The following is a 22,709-nucleotide window of genomic DNA, read 5'->3' on the forward strand; positions in this document are numbered from 1 at the left end:
AAGACCTATCTCCTGTGCCTTCCAGAGCTCTGGAGATTTATCCCAAACAAGGACATTTCTGAAAAATACTGAACTGAAATTTTTTTGGCATGTCATAGATTTACGGCAAAATTAGCATAGTTTAGTTACACTAAAGATATCCTTTCTAGATGTGCTCTGAATGCATGTTCCCTTGAGATCAGCACATAGTTACTGTATTCACCAGCTGACACTCCATTTATAATTAAAACCATTACCTATTTAAGGCAAGGATTGCTTCTATATTATGTGTTTATATAGTAGCTAACACAATGAGGCCATGGCCCACATACAACACAAACAGTAGATAAGAAGAATTTGGTTGTTGGTCTCTTAATTTTTTATCATGATACAGTTATTATCGTCAAACACATTCACACACTTTTCTTCGCATACTGGCAAATAGCTTTTTCTATGTTATCTTGGTTGAGGAAAGATTGGTCTTATGCCTTAAGCAATGGGTTAAATGTGAAAAAAACAGACTTTTTCACAGACTTCTTTCATAAATCACAAGGAAATGACTTAAATACTCCCTGCCTCAGGTCCAAACCTGAAAACAGTACTGTGCATTTCCTTTTCTCAGTTAATGTATCTATAAAATTCTGAGCTCCTTACAAGTGAAGTGCTGAAGAAATGCTAAATTGTATCACCAGTATATCCACTACCATAACATTTTCAGAAAGATTCCATTTATTATTGCACACTAGATGAATATCAGCCTAGTTTGATTTAAAAATAAAATTGATTTACTGATTTTTAACTGATAGAAAAAAGACATACTGATTTAAATAGCAAAGTTTAATTTTATTCTGCCACTGTACCTTTTAGTTATTTTCATAAAGAAAGGCTCTTAACGGTTGATATAATCAATCCTTAAATGTTTTTATCAGCAACTAAATACAAGCTCTACTTTAAATTTGATACTTCTCTTCACTAACCAGGAAGGCAAACTATATACACGTCTTTAAGCAACTGCCAGTAAACATACATTGATTTAGATTACTTATATTTTTATTCTGTTATAGTGAATGATTTATTCATCATTACCTAGGTTTTCTTAATTGGAATTTGTGTCATTCTGGTTTTTCATGGAATTTAGAATTCAATCAAAAGTGTACAATTTCAGCATAATTAGGGCACATGTAAATGGACTGGATACATAATGAGTGGACTGACCAATCATGTTTTACTCTCAAAACAAACTGATTTTACAAACAAAGAAACCAAGCTTTGTTGGTGAGTTAACAGACTGTTTCTGGTCATCATAGATGGCCCAGATTGTCGAGGATAATTAGGCCTAAAAGAAACATGTCAGAATTTAGAAGGATTTTCAGAATGTCTTTAGTTAGGCACCTATCTATCTCCCATTAATTTCAGTATCTGGCTGCTAAAGCAGGATTTATTCCTTACCATGTATTTTTCAGTGCTTGTTTAGGAAACTGGCTTGAACAACGTAAGAGATGAAAGATCTCTATACCAAATGGTAATCCAGCACTGAAATCTTGAAATGAATACTAGGTGCCGAATGTACTTAAGCACTTTTGAAAATATGACTTAACATTTATCATATTTACCTGAATTCAAGATAATCCCCCCCCCCCCAGTAATTAGATTCAATACATTGAAAATTTATAAATGTTATAATTTACCAAGTACAGAATCTAATTATTGGAGGGTTGTCTTAAATTTGTCCTCACTCCCCCTACCACTGCAGCAAGGAAAGCAGTAGCAGGGGGACAGGTGGTGAGGAAGCAGGCAGGTCAAGCAGCTTGACCCCTGCCACTTGCCCCCCCCACCACACACACACACACACACACACACACACACACCTTGCCTTCTACCACCTGTCATTTCTACCACTTGCACGCCCACCACTGCCTCCTCCTCTGAACCAACTCCCCACCATCTGTCTCCCTTGCAGCCTCTGCATCCCCACCTGTCCTCCACACCTGATCCCCCTATCCCATCCCCATCCACCCTGCCCCCCTACCCCCACCCAGCGCTTACCTTTGCTCCAGCAGGCTATGGCCCCGCTCTGGTCTGGAGCACGTGGTTGTTCCAGCCCCAGCCCTACCCCAGCCTACTAGCAGAGGCAATGTCATGGCAGCTCCAGTCCTGAGGCTGTTGGGGAATGGTGGCAGAGGGAGGGAGGGAATAGGGACCAACACTAGGCTGGGGCCAAAGCTGGAGCTGCAGAAGCTGCCTAACTCCTCAAACACCTTGTACTCAAATCCAAGACAAGGAGGTTTCCCCCCCCCACAATATTATGGGGGAAATCTCGGCATGGATTTGAGTAAACACAATATCTGCATCTTTTGGCACACTTTTTAAGAACTGGCTCCATGTCCTTATATTTTTCATCAGTTGCATTCATATCAGACTATATTTTATTCATAGACTAGAAAACAGGATTAAGATAGGCTGCCATTTAAAATTTAAAACCAGTTTGTTATTAAAAGGAAAATGGAAAAAGGGAAAAAGTATTTAATAAAAAAAAAAATGTTCAATAACTTACATTTTAACAGCAATTTATATCTACCCTGACAAAAATCATCACTAACCTCTTAAAATTCTTACTTATATTCAAGAAGCAGGGGGGGAGGGGGGTTTAAGGAGGTTTTTTTGTGTGTGTTTTTACTGGACCAACTGTATAATTGGAGAGATAGTAGACAAAGCACAATGTGCCTTTTTTAGGCATAAGCTCTTTGTGCCTGAAAGCTTTGTCTGCCATCTCTCCCAACTATACAGTGTATCCAATAAAAGATATCACCAAAAAACCCTTGCAGTTCACATATGGGATCTGGAGCATCACAGCAATATTACTTTCAATAAACCAGCAATATAGTCAAGTGAACACTGGGTGGCATAATTCACCAGCATTTTTGCTCTATTCCTCTACAATACTTGTCACTGAACATGATGAAGGTCAAGGGCTGAAGACAAGTGTCTGGCATGCATCTATAATACTTGCTACATCTTAAAAATCAGGTTATATGAAAAGTTGGGTTTATTTATCATGATTGACATTTAGTAATTTTCCTAATAAGTGATAAAAAAAAAGACATTTCCCAGTCAAATTTAGCCCAAGATACAGGCCTGGTTATAAGAAGCAGTCACAAAAACTGATATCGATAAAATCATGCTAACAGAAGAATTTCCAAGTATAACATAAACAGCATTTTTCTACAGTGTTTGCAACTAAAAACTATAATGTGCTCACACACAATAACCATAAACTTAAAGTGACCAGAAACAACTAGACATTTGATTTCATTTTCATTATCAATAAACAAAAAAACCATAGCAAGTTTAGCAGTATCCACTGAACTAAGACAAAGTATCTGGAGAAGAACTGATGCCCAGCAAACTGCCAGCAAGATTCAGAACACTGAAATGTATTTAGCAAGAAAAAGGATACGCAGGTTAAAAAATAAGAAACATGCATTTAAACTCAGAGAAACAACACCCCCTGCAATGGGTGTAGGAGGTGGCTAGTGTCAGAAATCGGAGATGAAAACGCTAGTAGAGGCTATCAGGTGGTCCAACACACACCTGCCAAGGCAGAATTTGTTCCAGCTATTTTCCAGCACTGCAGCCAAGCCAATTTAAACAAACAATGTAAAAGAATCAAGCATGCAAAGCTAATTGGTAATTCTGCACCAAAGTCTTTAAATCAAGCTGGATATCTTTCTTTAGGTTTTTATTATTATAAGACTGTATTATACACATATTTCAGCATCTTTATTATTATAAGACTATATATTTCAGCATCTGATTAAATCAACTTGGGTTTGTGAAAGCTTTGCCTTAATAGATACATCTTACCAAGCCTATCAAGGTGCATATCTATGCTGCCTTCTATATATAAGACATCATTACAGCTCAAACAAAAATGAAAGGGCTTGATGCAAATGTAACCAGGTGAGGTCCATGGACAGTGCCACACATGCAGAAGGTCAGACTAGATGAAGAAAATGGTCCTTTTTGTCTTTAAAAGCCATTAATCCAAAAGGTTGCTCTGTTAAAGACCTATATTATTTTCTCCCTGTTTTCTTCCCCCTCAGGTGTTTATGGATTTATCCCTACAATATCTAAGCTAGGTAAGGAAGTATTTCTACCTCCATTTTGCAAATGAGGAGCTGAAAGAGGCACATAGCAAGACTGCGTTACATTTGGGAACTGAACCCAATATTCTGTATCAAATCCAGTGTCCAGATTATGTGAACATCTTTCCTCCCAGTGTGTATCCCAACGGAGTCTCCAACTAAAAATCCTGCTCCTTAGACTTCTCATTATCCTTCTCTTTTCCCCAGGAATTAGAAGTTTTTCTAAAGTTTCATCCTTAACTAATAATATACTGGTAACTATTATTTGTTGCACAAGGCAGATTTGTTATAAAGGCCATGCCACATCTATTTTCTGTTTGCTATGGTTCTCTTTACTTGAAATTTATACTCTAAGCTTTTCAGTAGATCAGGAATTTACTAAATCTTATATCACATGCTCTCTCAGCAGATGCTTCCCTTTCCTGTATTCATACTGAGTTAATGAAATATTTGCTTTTTCTATCACCTAGAGAGACAGGACACCAGGTATGGTCACTCAGCTGTTTGTAAAAGAACAAACAAATTCTCACAATATAGAGTTTTTGAAATAGGCATATTCAATCATTGTGTAACTTTTAATGGCTGTAAAATGAAGTACAAAGAGAGTGCCTTCTTACCTAACATAGCTTCCTCCGTGCCAGGCAGTATAGGATGTGATACCATGCTGCCATCCTGTACAGCTGCCAAAGTGCTCAAGCATTTGCCATATAAACTATGGACTTTTGAAACTGAAAAGGTGCTGAACTGGCTTTGACAGAACAAGAGATATTTCTGCCACAGCCCTGGATTATTAGGATGCAAAAAAACCAATTTTTGCCATTCTTTGATGAGTATTGATGGTTCCCAGAATTCTGTACATAGCTTCAGTTTGGCAAGTTTCAGATCAACAACATTTGGATTGCTTTCAATAGCTCTTTCTAAAATGGCCAGTTTCTTTTCAAGGATTAGCTTGAGTGATTTTCTTCTTACTTCCTGCTCTCCCTCACTGACAGAATAAGGGCTGGATCCTCTCATTAATTCATCCTTAAAAACAAAAGAAAAAAAAAATCAACTTACAATTATAAATCAGAAATGCCTCAGGCTCTGTAAAAGCATTAAGGAGCATATTGAGATAAGTGATAATGAATTACTACATATATCTTACTAAACTGAGAGTGTTTTTTAACAACAACAACAAAATCACATGGGAATATTCCATGAACTATAAGAAGATGAACATTCTAATATAATAAAAGCCTTAGTCAGTCTGTCTGTCTGTCTGTAACACTTTATCCGCACTCTGGTTGTCTTAACAACCAGAGTGCTCTGCACAGATAGCTACACACAGTGGAGCGCTGCCATGACAGCGGGGACTGAAGGGCTGGAGCAGGGGTGGGAGGGGTGAAGCCAGTGGTGCTGGCCTTGGCTCCCCCCGCCCCCAGCCCTGTTCCTTAAGAGGCAGCAGTGGCATGTGGGGCTGGCCCCCCCTGCTCCAGCCTCATAGCTGCATCCAAGGGGTGCCGCCACCCCAGTGGACAGGGGTGGGGCCAGTTGATTTGAAACAGGAGTGCCACCATGACAGTAGGGACTGAGGGGCCGGGGGGGGTTGGAAAGCGAGGCCAGCAGTGCTGTTCCTTCGGGTGGGGACAGCACACGTCAATGGACGCAGGGGGTGGGGTGCACAAAGCCAGAGGCGGAGCAGCAGCACCGCAGGGCACCGGGTGGCTGCGCTCCATCCCTGCCTGCACCCTCCCCACCCCCATCATTCAAGACAGTCAATTTGCTAGTACTTGTGATAATGTCTTTACATAACTGAAAAGCAAGATCTTCATTAGGAAACTATCTGTTATCCACAAATTAAATATGGTATCATTTTACTGCAACCAAGAGAGTCAGAATACATACCTGAAAAGAAACAAATTCCATCCAAGCATGAACATCTCTTGGGTTCTCTCTGACCTTCTTGTTATATTCTTCCACTTTTGCCATTAAAATTGAATTAATGTTGTCTTTGGTCCCTTGGGATGTCTGCTGCTTTAAAGCATCAACATCTGAAGGACCTTTGCCTTGTAGCCACAGTGTAGTCAATGGATCATAAATACCAAGAGGATTTACTCCAGATGGAGCAGAAGGCGCATCACTCTCCAGTTGTAAAACTGGTATAAAAGAGCATGGGCTAGATGGGGAAGTTTGGCTTTTACTGTGAACAGGAATGCCATCTGTGCTCAACAACTGCAAGCTACTCTTTGTAAAGTAGCGATTAAGTCGTTTCTGGGATTGCTTCTTTTTTGCTGTCGAATTATCCCAAATTATGCATTGCTTCTTTAGGTCAATGCCAAGGCAGGAATCACCTTTCCTTTTATACCTTAAAAGGAAAAATGAAATTATGCATTTTTAAGTTTTTTAATATATTTGTTAAAATGTTATCTTTGATGAGAAATATTAAAAGGCTAATTTCAAAAATAACTGAATTAGAAGTTTGTATAGATCTTTCAAAGGTAGGAATTACTTAGTATTTATTTCTTAATTGGTAAAGCTCTTATTTAATTTTTCAGTACTATCAGAATTTCTCTTACATAGCTAGAAGCAATGCAAGCATTAAACAGCTACTGAATTAATATGGAAGCAAAATCTGTAAGGCACAGTGAGCGTGTCCACACATTCATCAATGCAGTTTTGGTAATGCGTGTTAAATTTAGTACCTCCAAGTGCCTACACATGAGCACGACTCTGCTCCAATGCTCCAGCAGCCTACGTCTTGTATATCAGTGTCCCCACACTTAAAAGTGGCAGCAGGGGTGCTTGAACTAGAACTTATTGAATGAGCTTTAGTTCAAGAGCTCCCTTCATTTTTAAGCATGGGGACACTGACACACAAGACGTGATGGCATTTTTATTGGAGTGGCTCTCATAGTTGCTCTAGTTAAAGCACCACCCCTGCATCCCTGGAGCACATGTAAAAGTGCACTCCATTGTGAGGTACTAGAAAAAGGCACATTAGCAGAAGTGCAGTTTTTTTGTTGATGCTTTAATGCGCATTAAAATAGGCTACTGCGCATTAAAGCACACGTGTAGATACACCCGGTGAAAGATCAATTATTTTCTTCTCCTTTTAGTGGGAGAAGCCACTCTACTCAAGTAGGTAATCTGGGGACAACAGAATCAAGATACAACTACATATGTAGACTTCTGGTTTAAACTGGGTTATTTTAAGACAGAAACATTAAACATCAGTAGTCTATTCTTTTGTACGTCTAGGCCTCCATCCCTTTTATGGCACTCAGTAAAAATTTCACAAAACTGAAAAGCAAGTTCACTAGACAAGACCATATACATTAGATTCACAGGAAAGCATACCATAAATACCCAGGGGGAAAAAAACAATACAGGTATGTAATATGGAGGGAAAGTGTTAGATGAACCGGGAATATTTTTTGCAACAGAGCAGTATGGCAGAAATTACACATGCATTACCCCGCTCTGTATGCAAAGCATCACAGATACATTTCAAAGAACAAAAAGGCAATGTTTCTAAGGTATTAAATAACATTGGACTAGGAGTCAGGCATTGCATTCTATTTCAGCATCTGCCCAGAATTTGTTCTGACCTTTTCTGTGCCTACAATAATACTTCCCTTAAAAGCTGGTTTCTTCTCTAGCTAAATTATTTTAAATGAAATGAAAATGGGAAGGGCATAAAATTCTCATTGTGTTTATTTTAAACTCAAGTTCAGCAGACTGAGCAACAGAAGAGCATTCCAAGGATTCTCAAATTAAAACATTATCTTAGATTGCAACACCCCAACCCACTCTATAACCCACGATTTGCAACACAAGATGGAGTCAAAGGTCTAGAATTATGGATGATATAAGATTCTAACATACTGAGTTGGCAAAAAGCTGGCAAAGGATTGTCATCTGGCCTCTCCATAGAATCATAGAAGTAGGGTCGAAAGGGACCTTGTAGATCTTCAGGTCCGACTCCCTGAAACGGGGCTCAAACGACCCCAGCCAGGCAGGCATCAAGCAACTTCTAGAAGACCCCCAAGGTTCCTACCAGCCAGCACCACTTTCCTTGGAAGTCGGTTCCAGATCCTAGCCGCCCTAACTGTGAAGTAGTTCCTACAGATGTCTAATCTAAACCTACTCTCCAACAACTTGTGGCCGTTATTCCTTGTTACCCCGGGGGGCGCTAGAGGAAACAAGGTCTCCCCCAAACCCTTCTGGTCCCCCCTAGTGAGTTTATAGACGGTCACCAGGTCCCCCCTCAGCCTTCTCTTGTGAAGGCTGAACAGGTTCAGGTCCCATAACCTCTGATTGTAGGGTCTGCCCTGCAGTCCCCGGATCATGCAGGTGGCCCTCCTCTGGACCCTCTCAATGTTGTCCACATCCCTCTTGAAGTGGGGTGCCAGAACTGGACACAGTACTCCAGCTGTGGCCTGACCAGTGTCACGTAGAGGGGGAGGATCACCTCCTTGGACCTACTTGAGATGGACCTGTGGATACACGATAATCCGGTTAGCCCTGCTGACCGTGACCTCGCATTGTCGGCCCATGTTCATCTTGGAATCAATGATAACTCCAAGATCCCTTTCTGCCTCCGTGCTCTCAAGAAGGGAGTTTCCCATCTTATACGTATGCTGCCGGTTACTACTGCCCAAGTGCAGCACCCTGCACTTGTCAGTACTGAAACGCATCCTGTTTTTGTTAGCCCACCCCTGCAACCTAGCCAGGTCTTGCTGCAGTCTTTCCCTCCCTGCTAACGTGCCCACCTCACCCCAAATTTTGGTATCATCATCAAATTTGAACAGGTTGCTTTTCACCCCGTTGTCCAAATCGCTGATAAAGAAATTGAACAGTGCGGGCCCAAGGACTGAGCCCTGGGGGACTCTGCTGCCCACTTCCCCCCAGGTCAAATATGACCCGTCCACCACCACCCTCCGAGTACAACCCTTCAGCCAATTAGCAATCCATCTGACCGTGTAGGCATCGATGCCACAGTCACCTAGTTTTTTAATGAAGATGGGGTGGGAGACAGTGTCAAAGGCCTTGCTGAAGTCCAAAATGACAACATCCACGGCGACACCTGCATCCAATGCTTTTGTGACCTGATCGTAAAAGGCAATCAGGTTGGTCTGACATGATCTGCCCCTAACGAAACCGTGCTGGTTGCCCTTGAGCATCATCCCCAATGCCGGACCATCACAGATGTGCTCCTTGATGATCTTCTCAAAGAGTTTCCACAGGATTGAGGTAAGACTGATGGGCCTATAGTTGCCCGGGTCCTCCCTCCTCCCTTTTTTAAAGATGGGGACCACATTGGCTCTTGATTTAAAAAGACCTATGTGGTGCTACCATAAATCCCATCAGAAAACAAAAAACCCAGCATGGGAAATGAATTATTCTGCCCAAGAACTTTAGGAACCAAAGGGAGTACAAATGGTACACAGACTCAGTGTGGACTCTACACTAGAGTATTTCACCTTCTGGAAATGGTTTTCCCTCAGATATAGACAGTCCTGATGTCCCAGCAAGGACTAAGAAAGCTAGATACAGAATTTACCTTTGTTTGGTATAAACATGGAACCTTGTATGACTAGGACAGTATATGCTAGTTATTAGTCCATTAAAAGTACAGTCTCTCCTTATTAATAATTTGCATTTTTCTAATCTCTCATTCAAGGAGGTCAAAGCACTTTACAAGCTCTGTTAGAACAGTGAGGCAGTGGAATAGACTGCCTAAGGAAGTTATGGACTCTCCACCATTGGAGATATTCAAGAGGAGGTTGGACAGGCATCAGTCAGGGATGTGATCCAGGGGGAGCAATGCCTGTATTCTACTATGGGTATTTCCCATGCTTCTGGGCTGTACTGGTTGCCACATGGGGATTGGAGGGAATTTTTTTCCCCTCCTACTGCTACATTTCAGGAGTTTATTTTTATTTTTTAAAGCCTTCCTCAGGATCATTGGGAGTTGGCTGCAGCCAAGGCTAGGGATTTTGACTGGGGTAGGCCAGTGCTCCCACTGGAGGTTCCCAGCTAGTGGGTCTTGCCCTTCCGCTCAGGGTCAGACAACACTGTATTTTGGGTCGTGAAGGGATTTTACTTCATGGTCAGATTGGTATGGGCTGTTGGGGATTTTGCCTTCCTCTGTAGTGGGGGGCATGGCCATTCTTAATTAGCTCTCCCAAGCAACAGGACATCGGCTGCTATAGTCCCCCAGAAGATTAGGGTATTAATTTCAGTTGTGTCAGGGTGAACTCTAATTTTGCTAATAGTTTAGACAATGGATTTGTATAGGATGGTTTAGATAAGGACATTTGCCTCAGGCAGGGGGTTGAACTAGAGCAGGGGTTCCCAACCTTTTTGTGCTGAGGACCAGTAAGCCATGGACCAGAAGTGACCAGCAGACCAGCAGGCAGGTAGCCAACCCTTTTTATACTCAGTATAAAAAAGGGTTGGTTGCTGGTCCACAGCATGCTGGTCACTTCCAGTCCGCAATTTGCCAGTCCACGGTCACTTCCAGTCCGGCCGCCAGCCCTCCTGCAAACCGGCAGCGAACCCTTTGTGGTCCAGCACCAGGTTGCGGCCTGGAGGTTGGGAACCCCTCAACTAGAGGACCTCTGGAGGTCCCTTCTAGCCCTACTTCTCTATGATTCAATTAAATCTCAAATCATCCATATGGTATAAGAATGAGCCCCACTTTAAACATGGAGAAGCAGATAGAGAGCAGTTAAAGACCCAAAAAATGACAATAGACAAGAGACATAAGACAGACTAGAATCTTTAAGATCCTTGCCTCCTGTGTACACATCTACACTGCACTGCTACCGTTAAATATCATTTCTCCAAGTGCGGCAAATTGGGGCCATGCACAAAACATCATGATATGGCCTTATCCTGATTATTCCAGGCATTGTTTGTCTTACAAGGCATTTCCAAGTGACACATGGAGTTTTAACGTACAAGATTGTATAGGATCACAAAAGTCTGAACAGACTGATTTCACATTTGAGGAATAAAAATGTTAGTGTTAAGCTTTTAATAACCTCAACATTCATGTGTTGAGAGATACTGTGAGTATTAATAAAAAATGGCATATTGTACCTGGCTATGTCCCCTCGATATAGCGACTTGTATTCCCAATTTGCAGGATCTTGTTTCTTGTCTATTCTGAAGGTTTCTGCTGTCAATGCCTGGATATCATCAAGCCAAACGAAGTGGCTGTTTTGAACATTTGATAACGCTGTGCCTTCTAGACTGAAGAAGAGAAGATGTATTTTTTAAATATTTGTGTTACACATTTAGCATTTACAAAAGCTGGAAATGTAGTACTTCTACATCCCATAATAAGTTACACGCTCAAGGCTAGGGTACATGTATTATAATAACAAGTCATATTTGTGTGGAAGAGCATGCAAAAATGCTACAGGAAATATACCACTGAAGCCACTAAAACAGTGAATTTAAAAAGAAAAATCATAGAATCATAGAAATAGGGTCGGAAGGGACCTTGTAGATCTTCACGTCTGACCCCCTGCCTGGGCAGGAAGAAAACTGGGCTCAGTTGACCCCAGTCAGGTAGGCATCAAGCCGCTTCTTAAAGACCCCCAGAGTAGGAGCCAGCACCACTTCCCTAGGAAGTCGGTTCCAGATCCTAGCCGCCCTAACTGTGAAGTAGGTCTTACGACGGTCTAATCTAAACCTACTCTCCAACAACTTGTGGCTGTTATTTCTTGTTATCCCGGGGGGCGCTAGGGGAAACAAGGTCTCCCCCAAACCCTTCTGGTCCCCCCCTAGTCAGTTTATAGACAGTCACCAGGTCCCCCCTCAGCCTTCTCTTGTGAAGGCTGAACAGGTTCAGGTCCCGCAGCCTCTCATTGTAGGGTCTGCCCTGCTGTCCCCGGATCATGCGGGCGGGCCCTCCTCTGGACCCTCTCAATGTTGTCCACATCCATCTTGAAGTAGGGTGCCCAGAACTGGACACAGTACTCCAGCTGTGGCCTGACCAGTGTCACGTAGAGGGGGAGGATCACCTACTTGGCCCTACCTGAGATGCACCTGTGGATGCACGATAAGGTCTGGTTAGCCCTGCCGACCGTGACCTCGCATTGTCGGGCCATGTTCATCCTGGAGTCAATCGTGACTCCAAGATCCCCTTCTGCCTCCGTGCTCTCAAGAAGGGAGTTTCCCATCTTATAAGCGTGTTGCCGGTTACTACTGCCCAAGTGCAGCACCCTGCACTTGTCAGTATTGAAACGCATCCTGTTTTTGTTAGCCCACCCCTGCAACCTAGCCAGGTCTTGCTGCAGTCTTTCCCTCCCTGCTAACGTGCCCACCTCACCCCAAATTTTGATATCATCATCAAATTTAAACAGGTTGCTTTTCACCCCGTCGTCCAAATTGCTGATAAAAAAATTGAACAGTGTGGGCCCAAGGACCGAAGCCCTGCAGGACTCCGCTGCCCACTTCCCCCCAGGTCAAATATGACCCGTCCACCACCACCCTCTGAGTATGACCCTTCAGCCAATCAGCAATCCATCTGACCATGTAGGCATTGATGCCACAGTTGCCTAGTTTTTTAACGAGGATGGGGTGGGAGACAGTGTCAAAGGCCTTGCTGAAGTCAAGAAAGACTACATCCACGGCGACACCTGCATCCAATGCTTTTGTGACCCGATAGTAAAAGGCAATCAGGTTGGTCTGACACGACCTGCCCCTAATGAAACCGTGCCTGTTGCCCCTCAGCATCATCCCCAATGCCGGCCCATCACAGATGTGCTCCTTGATGATCTTTACAAAGAGGTTCCCCAGGATTGAGGTAAGACTGACAGGCCTATAGTTGCCCGGGTCCTCCCTCCTCCCTTTTTTAAAGATGGTGACCACATTGGCTATCTTCCAATCATCTGGCACCTGGCCCGAGCACCACGAGCGCTCGTCATTTACTACGTTTCCAAAAAGAACTTTCTGGATCATGGAAGGTGTTCAACAGAACTTAATGCATTGAAAAAATCTACAGAAGAAAAACTGTTTCAGCTTTTTTCCAATTTAGGAAGTTTCAGTTCATTTACAGAGGAAAATGTGTTGGTGGATTGCGCTGTTTTATGACAAAGGTAGCAATGCACTTTACATTTTATTAAAGTGTATTGCAGAAAGTTATAGATTAGTCATGTAAGCGACTTTAAGAGCTAGCTAGTCATCTCTCAGAGCTGTGGAATGTGGTGAATTCTAATTTATATTACCATTATGAATCTCAAAAAAGGAGTTTCAGATCTCTGAAGTTCTCAAACATATGTACCCAAGTATAACGTACTCAAGAAGTCTCATGGGCTGTGTTTCAGATGGAAATGCTGAATGGGAGTAATTTTGCACAAGCGCCTCAACTTTCCAGAGGGAACCTTACAAAGACACTTGAAGATATACTTTGTAAGTATCTGCCTGAGAATTCAATCATGCTTAAATAGAAACAACCTGTGAGGACAAGAAGGGGAACACAAATACCCCATAAAAAGCTACAATCATTTTATCTGGACACCTGAAATAGATCCAAGGGCAAAGTTTTAAAGCTAGAATTTCCAAAATGCTGATACAAATTATTTTTATCTGTTTCACCATAATGATTATTTGAAGTCACAGTCAAACTTCTTGATGCATACACAGTGATTTTTCTATCCATTTCTGGGTATTTTGGAGCCACTGCCTGTGGCGAACAAGATTATGTAACAAAACATATGCCATTCAAAATCTCAGTTCAGGTATATAAAAAAAGTGTATAAAACAGACTGTATAACTAATAGATGGAGACTGGGTCTAAAAGTAAAAATGTTAATACAAATATCAGTATGTCTCAAAATGAATGCTGATTTCTGAAGGGGAAAAACAACAACAGACATCATAATAGAGCATTTTAACTACAGAAAAACTTGTTTTGCTGGATTATTCAATGTCCTGAATTTTTTGCAGTGTATAGGAACAACATTTAATACACAACAGATTATTCAAGGATTTACAAAAGAAAAGATTTATAATATTTCTAAGTAAGCATATAAAGATTTTTTAAAGGCTACATTTATTTTGCTCTGGTATTTTGTTCAGCTCTAAAAAAGGTGTCATAAAATAGCCCTAGGTGTTTTTTTCAAAAGTGACAAACTGAAAAAGCATGAGCAGATCAGTAAAGACAGTAAAGATGAAAACCTTAACAAAAGTTAGGGGAGAAAAAGAGAGACCCACAGGTAGCAGTCCAACAAGTATAAATAAGTAACAGCTACATGAACACAACTAATTTGCATCTATTGTTAAATAAAATGTATGTACTTCAATGATGATGCTTCTCTTTCACAGTTTCTGTCACTTCCTACAGGTTTGTCCTTCCCATATTCAGCATCTGATTCCGACTCACTATAACTTGATTCTTCTCTGGTTTTCTTTTTTACTTTCTTGTGATGATGATGCTTTTTCTTTTTCTCTTTTTTCTTCCTAGTAGTTTTTTTCAGACCTTCATTTGTATCACTTCCTCCTAATAGCTCTGATCTTGAAACACTCCTGCTTGGAAATAAATAAATATTTAGGCAATAGAAATCTAACAGTGTCTCATCAGCGAGAAAGTTCATAATGAGCTTTCCACCTCCTCAACATTAGAGTGTGAATGGGGGATAAGCAAATGGTATAAATGTGTGCAATAAAAATGAAATAAATGAGTAAGAATAACAAACAATCTTTAATTTTTAGCTTCTTCTATTTCTTGAAACCAGTCTTACAAAGTTCTACTTGCTCACAGCAAACTGTATTTTTCTTGCCTATCAAAGTGATACAGCTCTTTCCATTATTATCACTAAAGTAAAAGAAGATACGTTGATTTTTCTACTTTTTAAAAAATAATCTGCTCTTTCAGATTAGAAATTCCTTAACTGCTCACTCCATAATACTGTATTTTCTCACATACTACATGCTCCCAAATATGACACACACCACCTTTTTTTTGGAAACAAGAACGTATAAAAACAAGTTTTAAAGAGTCATGGTTGACTGTGTGACAGAGTACATTTTCCTGGGAACAAAGAGCGTCTAGGAAGACAGTACGAGTGAGGCAGCAGGAACTCCTGATGTGGCAGGACATCAACAAGGCAAGGCCCCAGGCCCTTGCAAGTACAGTAGCAAGACTGTTAGTTCCCTACTGTAAATAGTTCTTTATACAAGTTCCACTAAATAATGAAGCATTGCTTCTACAAGCCTCATCAAGATACTATAGACTGCATGCAAGCTCAGATGCTCTTCAGCCAAAACCTACTGCCTCATGAAAGGGTTAACACTAGACTCCACTGCTGCTTGCTACCCCAAGGAGAAATGGCAGTCATGTTACCAGTATCTTCTTGCTTCTACTCCAGCATAGAAAAAAAAAAAAAAAAATCAATCTCCTCACTTAAAGCTACGCACCCCAATTTTGGGGGGGATGCTGCACGTGATATACAAGTAAAGACAGTGACATATGGTATCTAGAGAACTATGTATGGTATGGTAAGCAACTGAAACCAAGCACATGCAAAGTTAAGGTAGTTAGTTACTGATGACAAAAAGGTCTATAATTAGAGGGGCACCGATACACCAGTCTGATATCAAATCAGCACCGATACAAAGAAAATTTTTTGTACTGGAAGTCAGCCCGATGCAGCTGATAATTTGTCCAGTAAGTGCCCATGCATGTGCGCAGCCGCAGAGCAGCACATAGGCAGTGAGGAGTCTGGTGTGGTGGAAGAGGAAGGGAAGGCGGGGCAGATCAACACTCCCTGTGGTGAAGGAGGGGGTGGGGCTCAGGCTGGGACAAGGGCTGCCCAGCCGGGGCCGGCGCGGGACTGAGGCACGGCTTGTCAGGGGGGAGGCTTCTGCTGCTGCACGCAGCTCGTCCAGTGCTCATCTCCCGCCATCGCTCCAGGAGGGCACACTGGGGAGGGGGAACATGTGCCCCTGGATCTGTGTGGGGTGAGGTGCAGGCTCGGGAAGGGCTGATCTGGGGGCACAAGCCCCCCCCCCCCCCGCATATGTCCTCCCAAACGAGCAGTGGGAGCCACCAAACGATCACTGGACAAGCCGCGTGCAGTGGTGAGAGCCCACCTCTCACTTCCTCCCCCCCTCCCCCCGATGAGCCACGCCTCTGTCCCACACCTGCCCTGGTCCCAGCCAGCAGCTGTAGCCCACCCTGAGCTATGCAGATCCAGGGGTCGCACACTGCCCTTTCCTGGATGAGCCACTTGCAGCTCTGTCCCACACCCCTCCATGCTCCGGTCCCAGCTCCATTTCCTCCTTCACCGTAGGGGCCTTGATCTGCGCCCCCCCACTTCCACCACACGAGACTTACCAGCTGGATGCAGCTCTTCAAGCTGAAGAGCTGCGTATTGGAAATCAGATCAGTACTGGCCAATATGCCTCCTTAAAAATTGACTATTGGTATCAGCCCCAAAAATCTCTATCAGTGCACCCCATCTATAATAGTTCTTAACACTTGACTCTAAAGCCTAACAAACAACTGGAAGACTGAATACCTGTATAAAAAATGCACCATCCTCCCCTTCTCATTGATAATTCTGAGATTTCCAAGAAATCTTTCAGTAAACACATGAAGTACCATATTTGATATTTTTTCATATTTCCAAGATAAACTAACTAAATAAAAGTAATGCTTCCGCAGCAAAAAAGTACTGAACCTACTTCACCCTTTATTAGAAGGGTGCCAAAAATAAATAAATGGAAAAAAAAAAAAAAAGCAACCTTTAAAATGTATTTATAGATTACTATTGGGGGGGGGAGGGGGGAAGAGCAGAGGTAAAAAAATAAATCCACAACAGTAAACTGGGAAAACACCCTACTAATGAACTAGAAGATAATAAATTCCTTGTTGTGCTTTCACCTTAGCAGTTTAATATAAAATATAACATTTTAAATAAAACTATATCGTAGGCAAAAAAAATTAGAATTCCTTTGCTTTATCACATGATAAATCTATAAGGAACTGAAAAGGATAATATATAACATATAGTGAGAATATATATATATATATATATATATATATATATATATATATATAAAATGCAACAGCAATTTTTAAAATCATATGTATAATGATGATACATATATCATTTTTTGCTGCACACATTGAATGCTGCAAATGACTTGGCAAATAAAGAGATGTCTTCAAATGAATTAAGGAACACATTTTCTGTCATTAATATAAGTAATCAAACATACGACCCTTGTACCGAATTGGACGCGAGTGAGGTCAAAAACTCTGCAGCTCCAACTGGACAAACATTTTTATTGGGGGCTACAGTATAGCTGAGATTTAAATAAGTATGTTCAGCATTGCATCTCTCAGGTAATAAGATTAAAATCAACAAAACCAATGTTATGAACTTCATTTTAATAAAATAATGTAATCAACCATTAAATGATCTATAGCAATGCACTGCAGATGCACAACTTCACAGAGGCAATCAATCATTCATTAATTCACATCTCCACACATTGTCGTTTTTATCCTTATCTATATTATACTGTAACAGGGGAAGTAGCTATTTGAAAAACTAGCTCTCTTAAAAAAAGGGGGGGAAAAAAATCACAAAGATTTGAGAGGTAACAGTCTTTCAAGCATTGCACAAGACCATCGAAAGTTAATGAAGAATCAAAGATTACCAAGTTCCCTTCCCCTGCCCAAAGCAGGAGTGATTAAAATGAAGCAATGGAGAAAAAAAATAAGGGAAAGTTACAAAAGAATGATTTTAAATGATAATAAATTATCAAATATTATAAGCAACTCTGCTCAGGCCCTCTATAAATAGAAAAATGTCAAGTGAAAAGTGACACTGAAACTGCCTGGTTTCGGTCACACTTGTAGCAAAAGATAAGCAGGACGTAAGAAAATGGCCAAGGAACATGTTACCTTATGAGTGGCGATCTCTCTGGAGTTAAATTTGTATCCTCTATAGAGCGCTGATGCAGTTTAAGTGCATCTTCTGTAGAGAAGCTTGGATTACTAAGCCAGTTCAATTCTGCAGGTAAAGAAAAATGTGATAAATAAAAATTAGCTCACTGGGCTTTTTCAAGCCAGGGATTCATGTAGTCATCAGACAGCCCAGTTCACAGAAAATGTCACTAAGTCACTTATAATAGTGAGGCAAACCGAAAAGCAGTCAATGAAATTTTCATTTAGCAGAGCACTACATTTTAACACATTGTAAAATATTTAGGAGCTGGAATTCTCCCATGACATCAATCTAGGAGTTAAGTAAAATACTATAAAACAGTATTAAAAAGTATAAACTGAAAAATACAAAATTTCATATATAGTAGCAGTGCTTCAGAGGCTGAATGTCAGAGCTACTGGATTTTAGGATTTAATGACCCCAAAAATTTATACAGATGTCTTCACATTAAATATGTTTGGCCACTTATATGTGATGGGGGTTTAGCCCCCTAAATTAAAAAGGTGGGTTTTTAATCGCGATGATTAAAAACCCATCGTTTCAATTTAGGGGCTTCCATCACCACTGTTACAGTGAGGGGCCTAATCCTTTTTCTTTCTCCCTACGGAGCCTGCTCGCTTCTCCCTGAGCCGGCGGGTGAGCTGCTGGTGGGCCAAGTGGCCCCTGAGCCACAGGGGGCCCCGGTCCTTCCCTCCGCAGCAGCAGCACCCCCTGAGGCCACCTGGGCATGGTGCTATCTGCGCAGGTGCTGCCCCAGCTTGCAGGCTGCACCCGCTGGATCCAACTCCTCCCCGAGCCTGCATGCCAGAAGCCCACTGGGCTCTGCTGTCCACACGGGCTATTGAAAGAGTTGAATCTGGCGGGTGCTGCCTGCAAACTGGGCAGCCGCGGTGGGGTGCTGCTGCAGAGGGAAGGTCCAGGACCTCCTGCAGCTCAGAGGCTGTGCAGCCCAGTGGCAGCTCACGCAGGCAGGCTCTGCTGGGGAGGGGTGGCGTGGCAAGGGGCCTGATCTTTTTTTCCTCCCTGTCAGAGCTTGACTGCCTCTCCCGTGGCCAGACGGCTAGCTGCTGGCAGGCCCCGAGTTGCGGGGGCCCCGGAACTTCCCTCCATGGCAGTGATGCCCCCAGGGGCCACTCAGGCAGGTAGCTAGCAGGCATATGTTGCCCCAGCTTGCAGGCAGCACCCAATCCAACTGTTCCCTGAGCCCAAGCTGAGGCAGCACGCGCCTGCTAGCAGCCCGTCCAGGTGGCCCCAAGAAGCGCTGTCACCGTGGAAGGAAGGACTGGGGCCCTCAGCAGCTCAGGGGGCGCTCGGCCTACCAGCAGCTCACCTCCTGGCCATGAGAGAGACGGGCAGGCTCCGTGAATAAAAAAAGAACTGGGCCCCTCACCGCTTCTGCCTTCAGCCCGCCTCTCCTGTGGCAGGGGGGAGGGCTGTCAAATGCTGCAACGTTGCAAGTAGCTACGTTGCAAACTACACTACATGCAGATGCGGTTTAGTTTGCAACGTAGCAAAGTCATTTAAATTGTAAAAAACTCCCACATATGTACAGAGTGATGCAGCTAAACTGCAAAAACAGTCAGTCAATTTTCATCACGCGTACAAGCACCCTACGTTACCATAGATAAATGCTAGTACTACAAAATAGCATTCCCTAGGCAATATTTCAATACAGCACAGTCTTAGTATAATTCCCACAGAGAAATTATTTTATTATTGATAAAATTCTGAGTCATACTGTCAATCACTAAATAAATGAAGCTCTGTATTTATTCCAATTTAAAGACCTCTAAATACCTCAAACCCATTAACTTACTACATCTTACAACACTACTAGTAACAAAGGTGTTTTCAAACCCATTTTTACAGACAAGGACAGTCAGAAAGTTTAAACAACCTATTAGGCCACAGACCACAACCAGGTTTTGAAGCCCAAAGCCTACACTTCCAGTCTTCTGGCAACTACGAATACCACTATTCCTGTATAAAATGAAAGCAAGGCCACCTGCAGTTAATCCTGATACACTGAGACGTACATAACATTTTACATTTTCTAGATAAATACAACTTTTGTCTAAAGTCCCATTTTCTGGTTGGTTATAGGCTGTGAAAATAAGGGGAATTCTTTCTAGGTACTTTATTTCTGGAGATCTCTCGATGAACACAAATTCTTTGTTTTCAAAAATATTCAACTAAATCTCATTTGTAATCTCGGTCTGTGCCCTGAGAGAGGATTTTTGTGCTTTTATTTATTTTCCAAACAAACCATTCAGGAACAAAGATCCTTTTTGGTCAGACACGATGATCCTTTGTGGTCCCTTCCCACTTTACAATCTATGAATTTTTCATAAACATTCACAACAATATAAAATGGGGAACAACACTATAGAAAGTATCTGAACTGCTTTCACAATCATCAGGAAAATAGTTTATAGTCACAAAATTTATCCCAGACTCATTACTGTTGTTGTGCTGAATACACATACAAGAGCAAAATAATAAAACCCTTCTAATGAACCAAAATACCAGTACAAGGAATCAAATTAATAACAAATATCCTCTCTGTTTCCTTCCTTAGAAATGTAGTTTTCTTGCTCCTCATCCTCTTTTTAATCCTCTTCACCTTGCTGCTCTTTTTGTCATACTTATCTTTGTGCATTGTTATGCTGACCCTTTAAGATTTAGTGATCTTTAAATAGACTCATACTCACTGTGCTGAGCCACATCTCTCTTTCAAAATACACTTTTCTTTCTTACCTCTCCTCTCTGTCACTTCCCTAAAGCCCAAACTCCCACTTCCTAGAAAGTGCTCTAAGCATTAAGATATTATGCAGAAGCTCACTGACTGCCTTTCTCTGGCCGCTTTTGAGTTCTGGGAATACAGCTGCTGCTCTGCATTGAATTTATTGCTCTCAAATGTGAATGGAGTGTCCTCTGAGAACACCTGAGACAGAGCTGCTCCAAAGAGACCACTTCAGATACATTCAGGATCACAACACAGCTCTGGCATCAATCAGGTACATACATGCTGAGACTGGAGTGCTTCTAAGCAAGTTTGGACTTGGGCTACCATGCACTAGGGCAGGGTGCCCAACCTCTGGCACGCATGCTAAATCTGACCCAGAAAGCCAAGGCACCTGGCCCATGGGGTTCCCCACAGGTCAAGATATTTGGCGGCAGGAAGCAGTGGCAATTAATACTGCTACGCTTCCCCACAGCCAAATTACCAAGCCTCCACAAACAGCTCAGGCCTATGATACTCCCCGCCCCCATCTTGGCAGCCAGGGCCACCCTCACCTCCCCTCTCCCCCACCCACCTGCGCAGATTAGGCCCGAGACCCGCCTGCCCTGCACACCAAGGTCAGGCCCACCAGCTGGAAGGGAGGGCACCCTAAAGCAAGCAGAGTAGGATCCATGAGGCCACCAAGGAGCACTGTGGCTGGCCCTTGGACTCAGTCCTGCTACAGAGCCAATATGCCACTGTCATCAGTGTGTATGCCCCAACTCTTGATGCCGCTGATGAAACCAAGGAGGAATTCTACACTAACCTTGACCAAGTCCTTTCTGATGTTCTGGAGTGACACAGATTTATTCTCCTTGTCAATTTCAACACCAGAGTCAGAAGAGTCTTGAGCCTCTGGAACAGAATCATTGTAAGGAAGAAGTGGGAAAAGTCAATTCCAATAGCATCTTCCTCATGACCAAATATGCAGAACATGGACTCACCAACACCAACACCCTGTTCCAACAGAAATACAGGCACAAAACAGCATGGCAACACCCACAATCTAAGCACTGGCACCCAACTGACTAAGTATTGTTCATGCCCAGGATCACAAAGATGTCCACATCACCTGAGCTATGCTAAGAGCTGACTATTGCAGAACCAATCACTGACTCATCTACTCAAACTGACTCCCAAGCAATGGCTGCATCTATGGTCCGATCACTCAGGGACCAACCCCCTTGAGACCTAAGGATGGAGGCCCCCTGACCAAAGGAAAGGGGAGCCATCCATTGTCCATTGGAAGGAGCACTTTGAAGACCTTCTCAAATACAGCTGTAGTTGAGGAGAGTGTTCTCAACTCCATTCCGTAATGCTGTCAGAGATGATCTTGGAATCCCTCCAACTCTTGATGACATGAGGAAAGTCCTTCTTCATCAAGCAGGTGAAGAATGACAAGACATCTGGAGCTGATGGAATTCCCACTGGAATCTTCAAACAGACGGGAGAAGAGCTCACATCACAGCTCCATGCCCTCATCTTAAGGATCAAGGATGAGGAGGAAATCCCAGACGACCACACGGATGCCATAACAGTGACAGTCTTCAAGAAAGGTGACAGGTCCAACTGTGGAAATTACAAAGGGATTGCCTTGCTGTCCACCACAGGAAAGATCACTGAGAGAACCTCCTGAATTGTCTCCTTCCACTTCTTCCAGAATTTCCGTGTGGGTTTGGGGCATCAAGAGGCACAACTGATATGATCTTCACAGCTCACCAGCTGCAGGAAAAATTCCAGGAACACCACAAACCTCTCTGCATGGCCTTCTTTGACCACACAAAAACCTTCGACTTGGTCAACTGAAAAGCACTGTGGAAGATCCTTCTGAAGTACGGATGCCCACCAAAA

General features: G+C 42.5%; 1 protein-coding gene across 1 annotated transcript in view; it reads right to left on the reverse strand.

Annotated features, from left to right (window-relative positions):
• NRDE2 (NRDE-2, necessary for RNA interference, domain containing) overlaps positions 1-22,709 on the reverse strand; it is a 47,598-nt gene that overhangs the window by 15,168 nt on the left and 9,721 nt on the right. Inside the window, exons 2-6 of the mRNA XM_006270381.4 lie at positions 18,034-18,142; positions 14,418-14,645; positions 11,211-11,363; positions 6,009-6,468; positions 4,742-5,147 (exon numbers count right to left, since the gene is read on the reverse strand). Coding sequence (XP_006270443.1) covers positions 4,742-5,147; positions 6,009-6,468; positions 11,211-11,363; positions 14,418-14,645; positions 18,034-18,142 — 1,356 coding nt within the window. The remainder of the gene's footprint in view (positions 1-4,741; positions 5,148-6,008; positions 6,469-11,210; positions 11,364-14,417; positions 14,646-18,033; positions 18,143-22,709) is intronic.

Source organism: Alligator mississippiensis, chromosome 2, assembly GCF_030867095.1.
Source record: "Alligator mississippiensis isolate rAllMis1 chromosome 2, rAllMis1, whole genome shotgun sequence".
NCBI classification, from domain to species: Eukaryota; Metazoa; Chordata; order Crocodylia; family Alligatoridae; genus Alligator; species Alligator mississippiensis.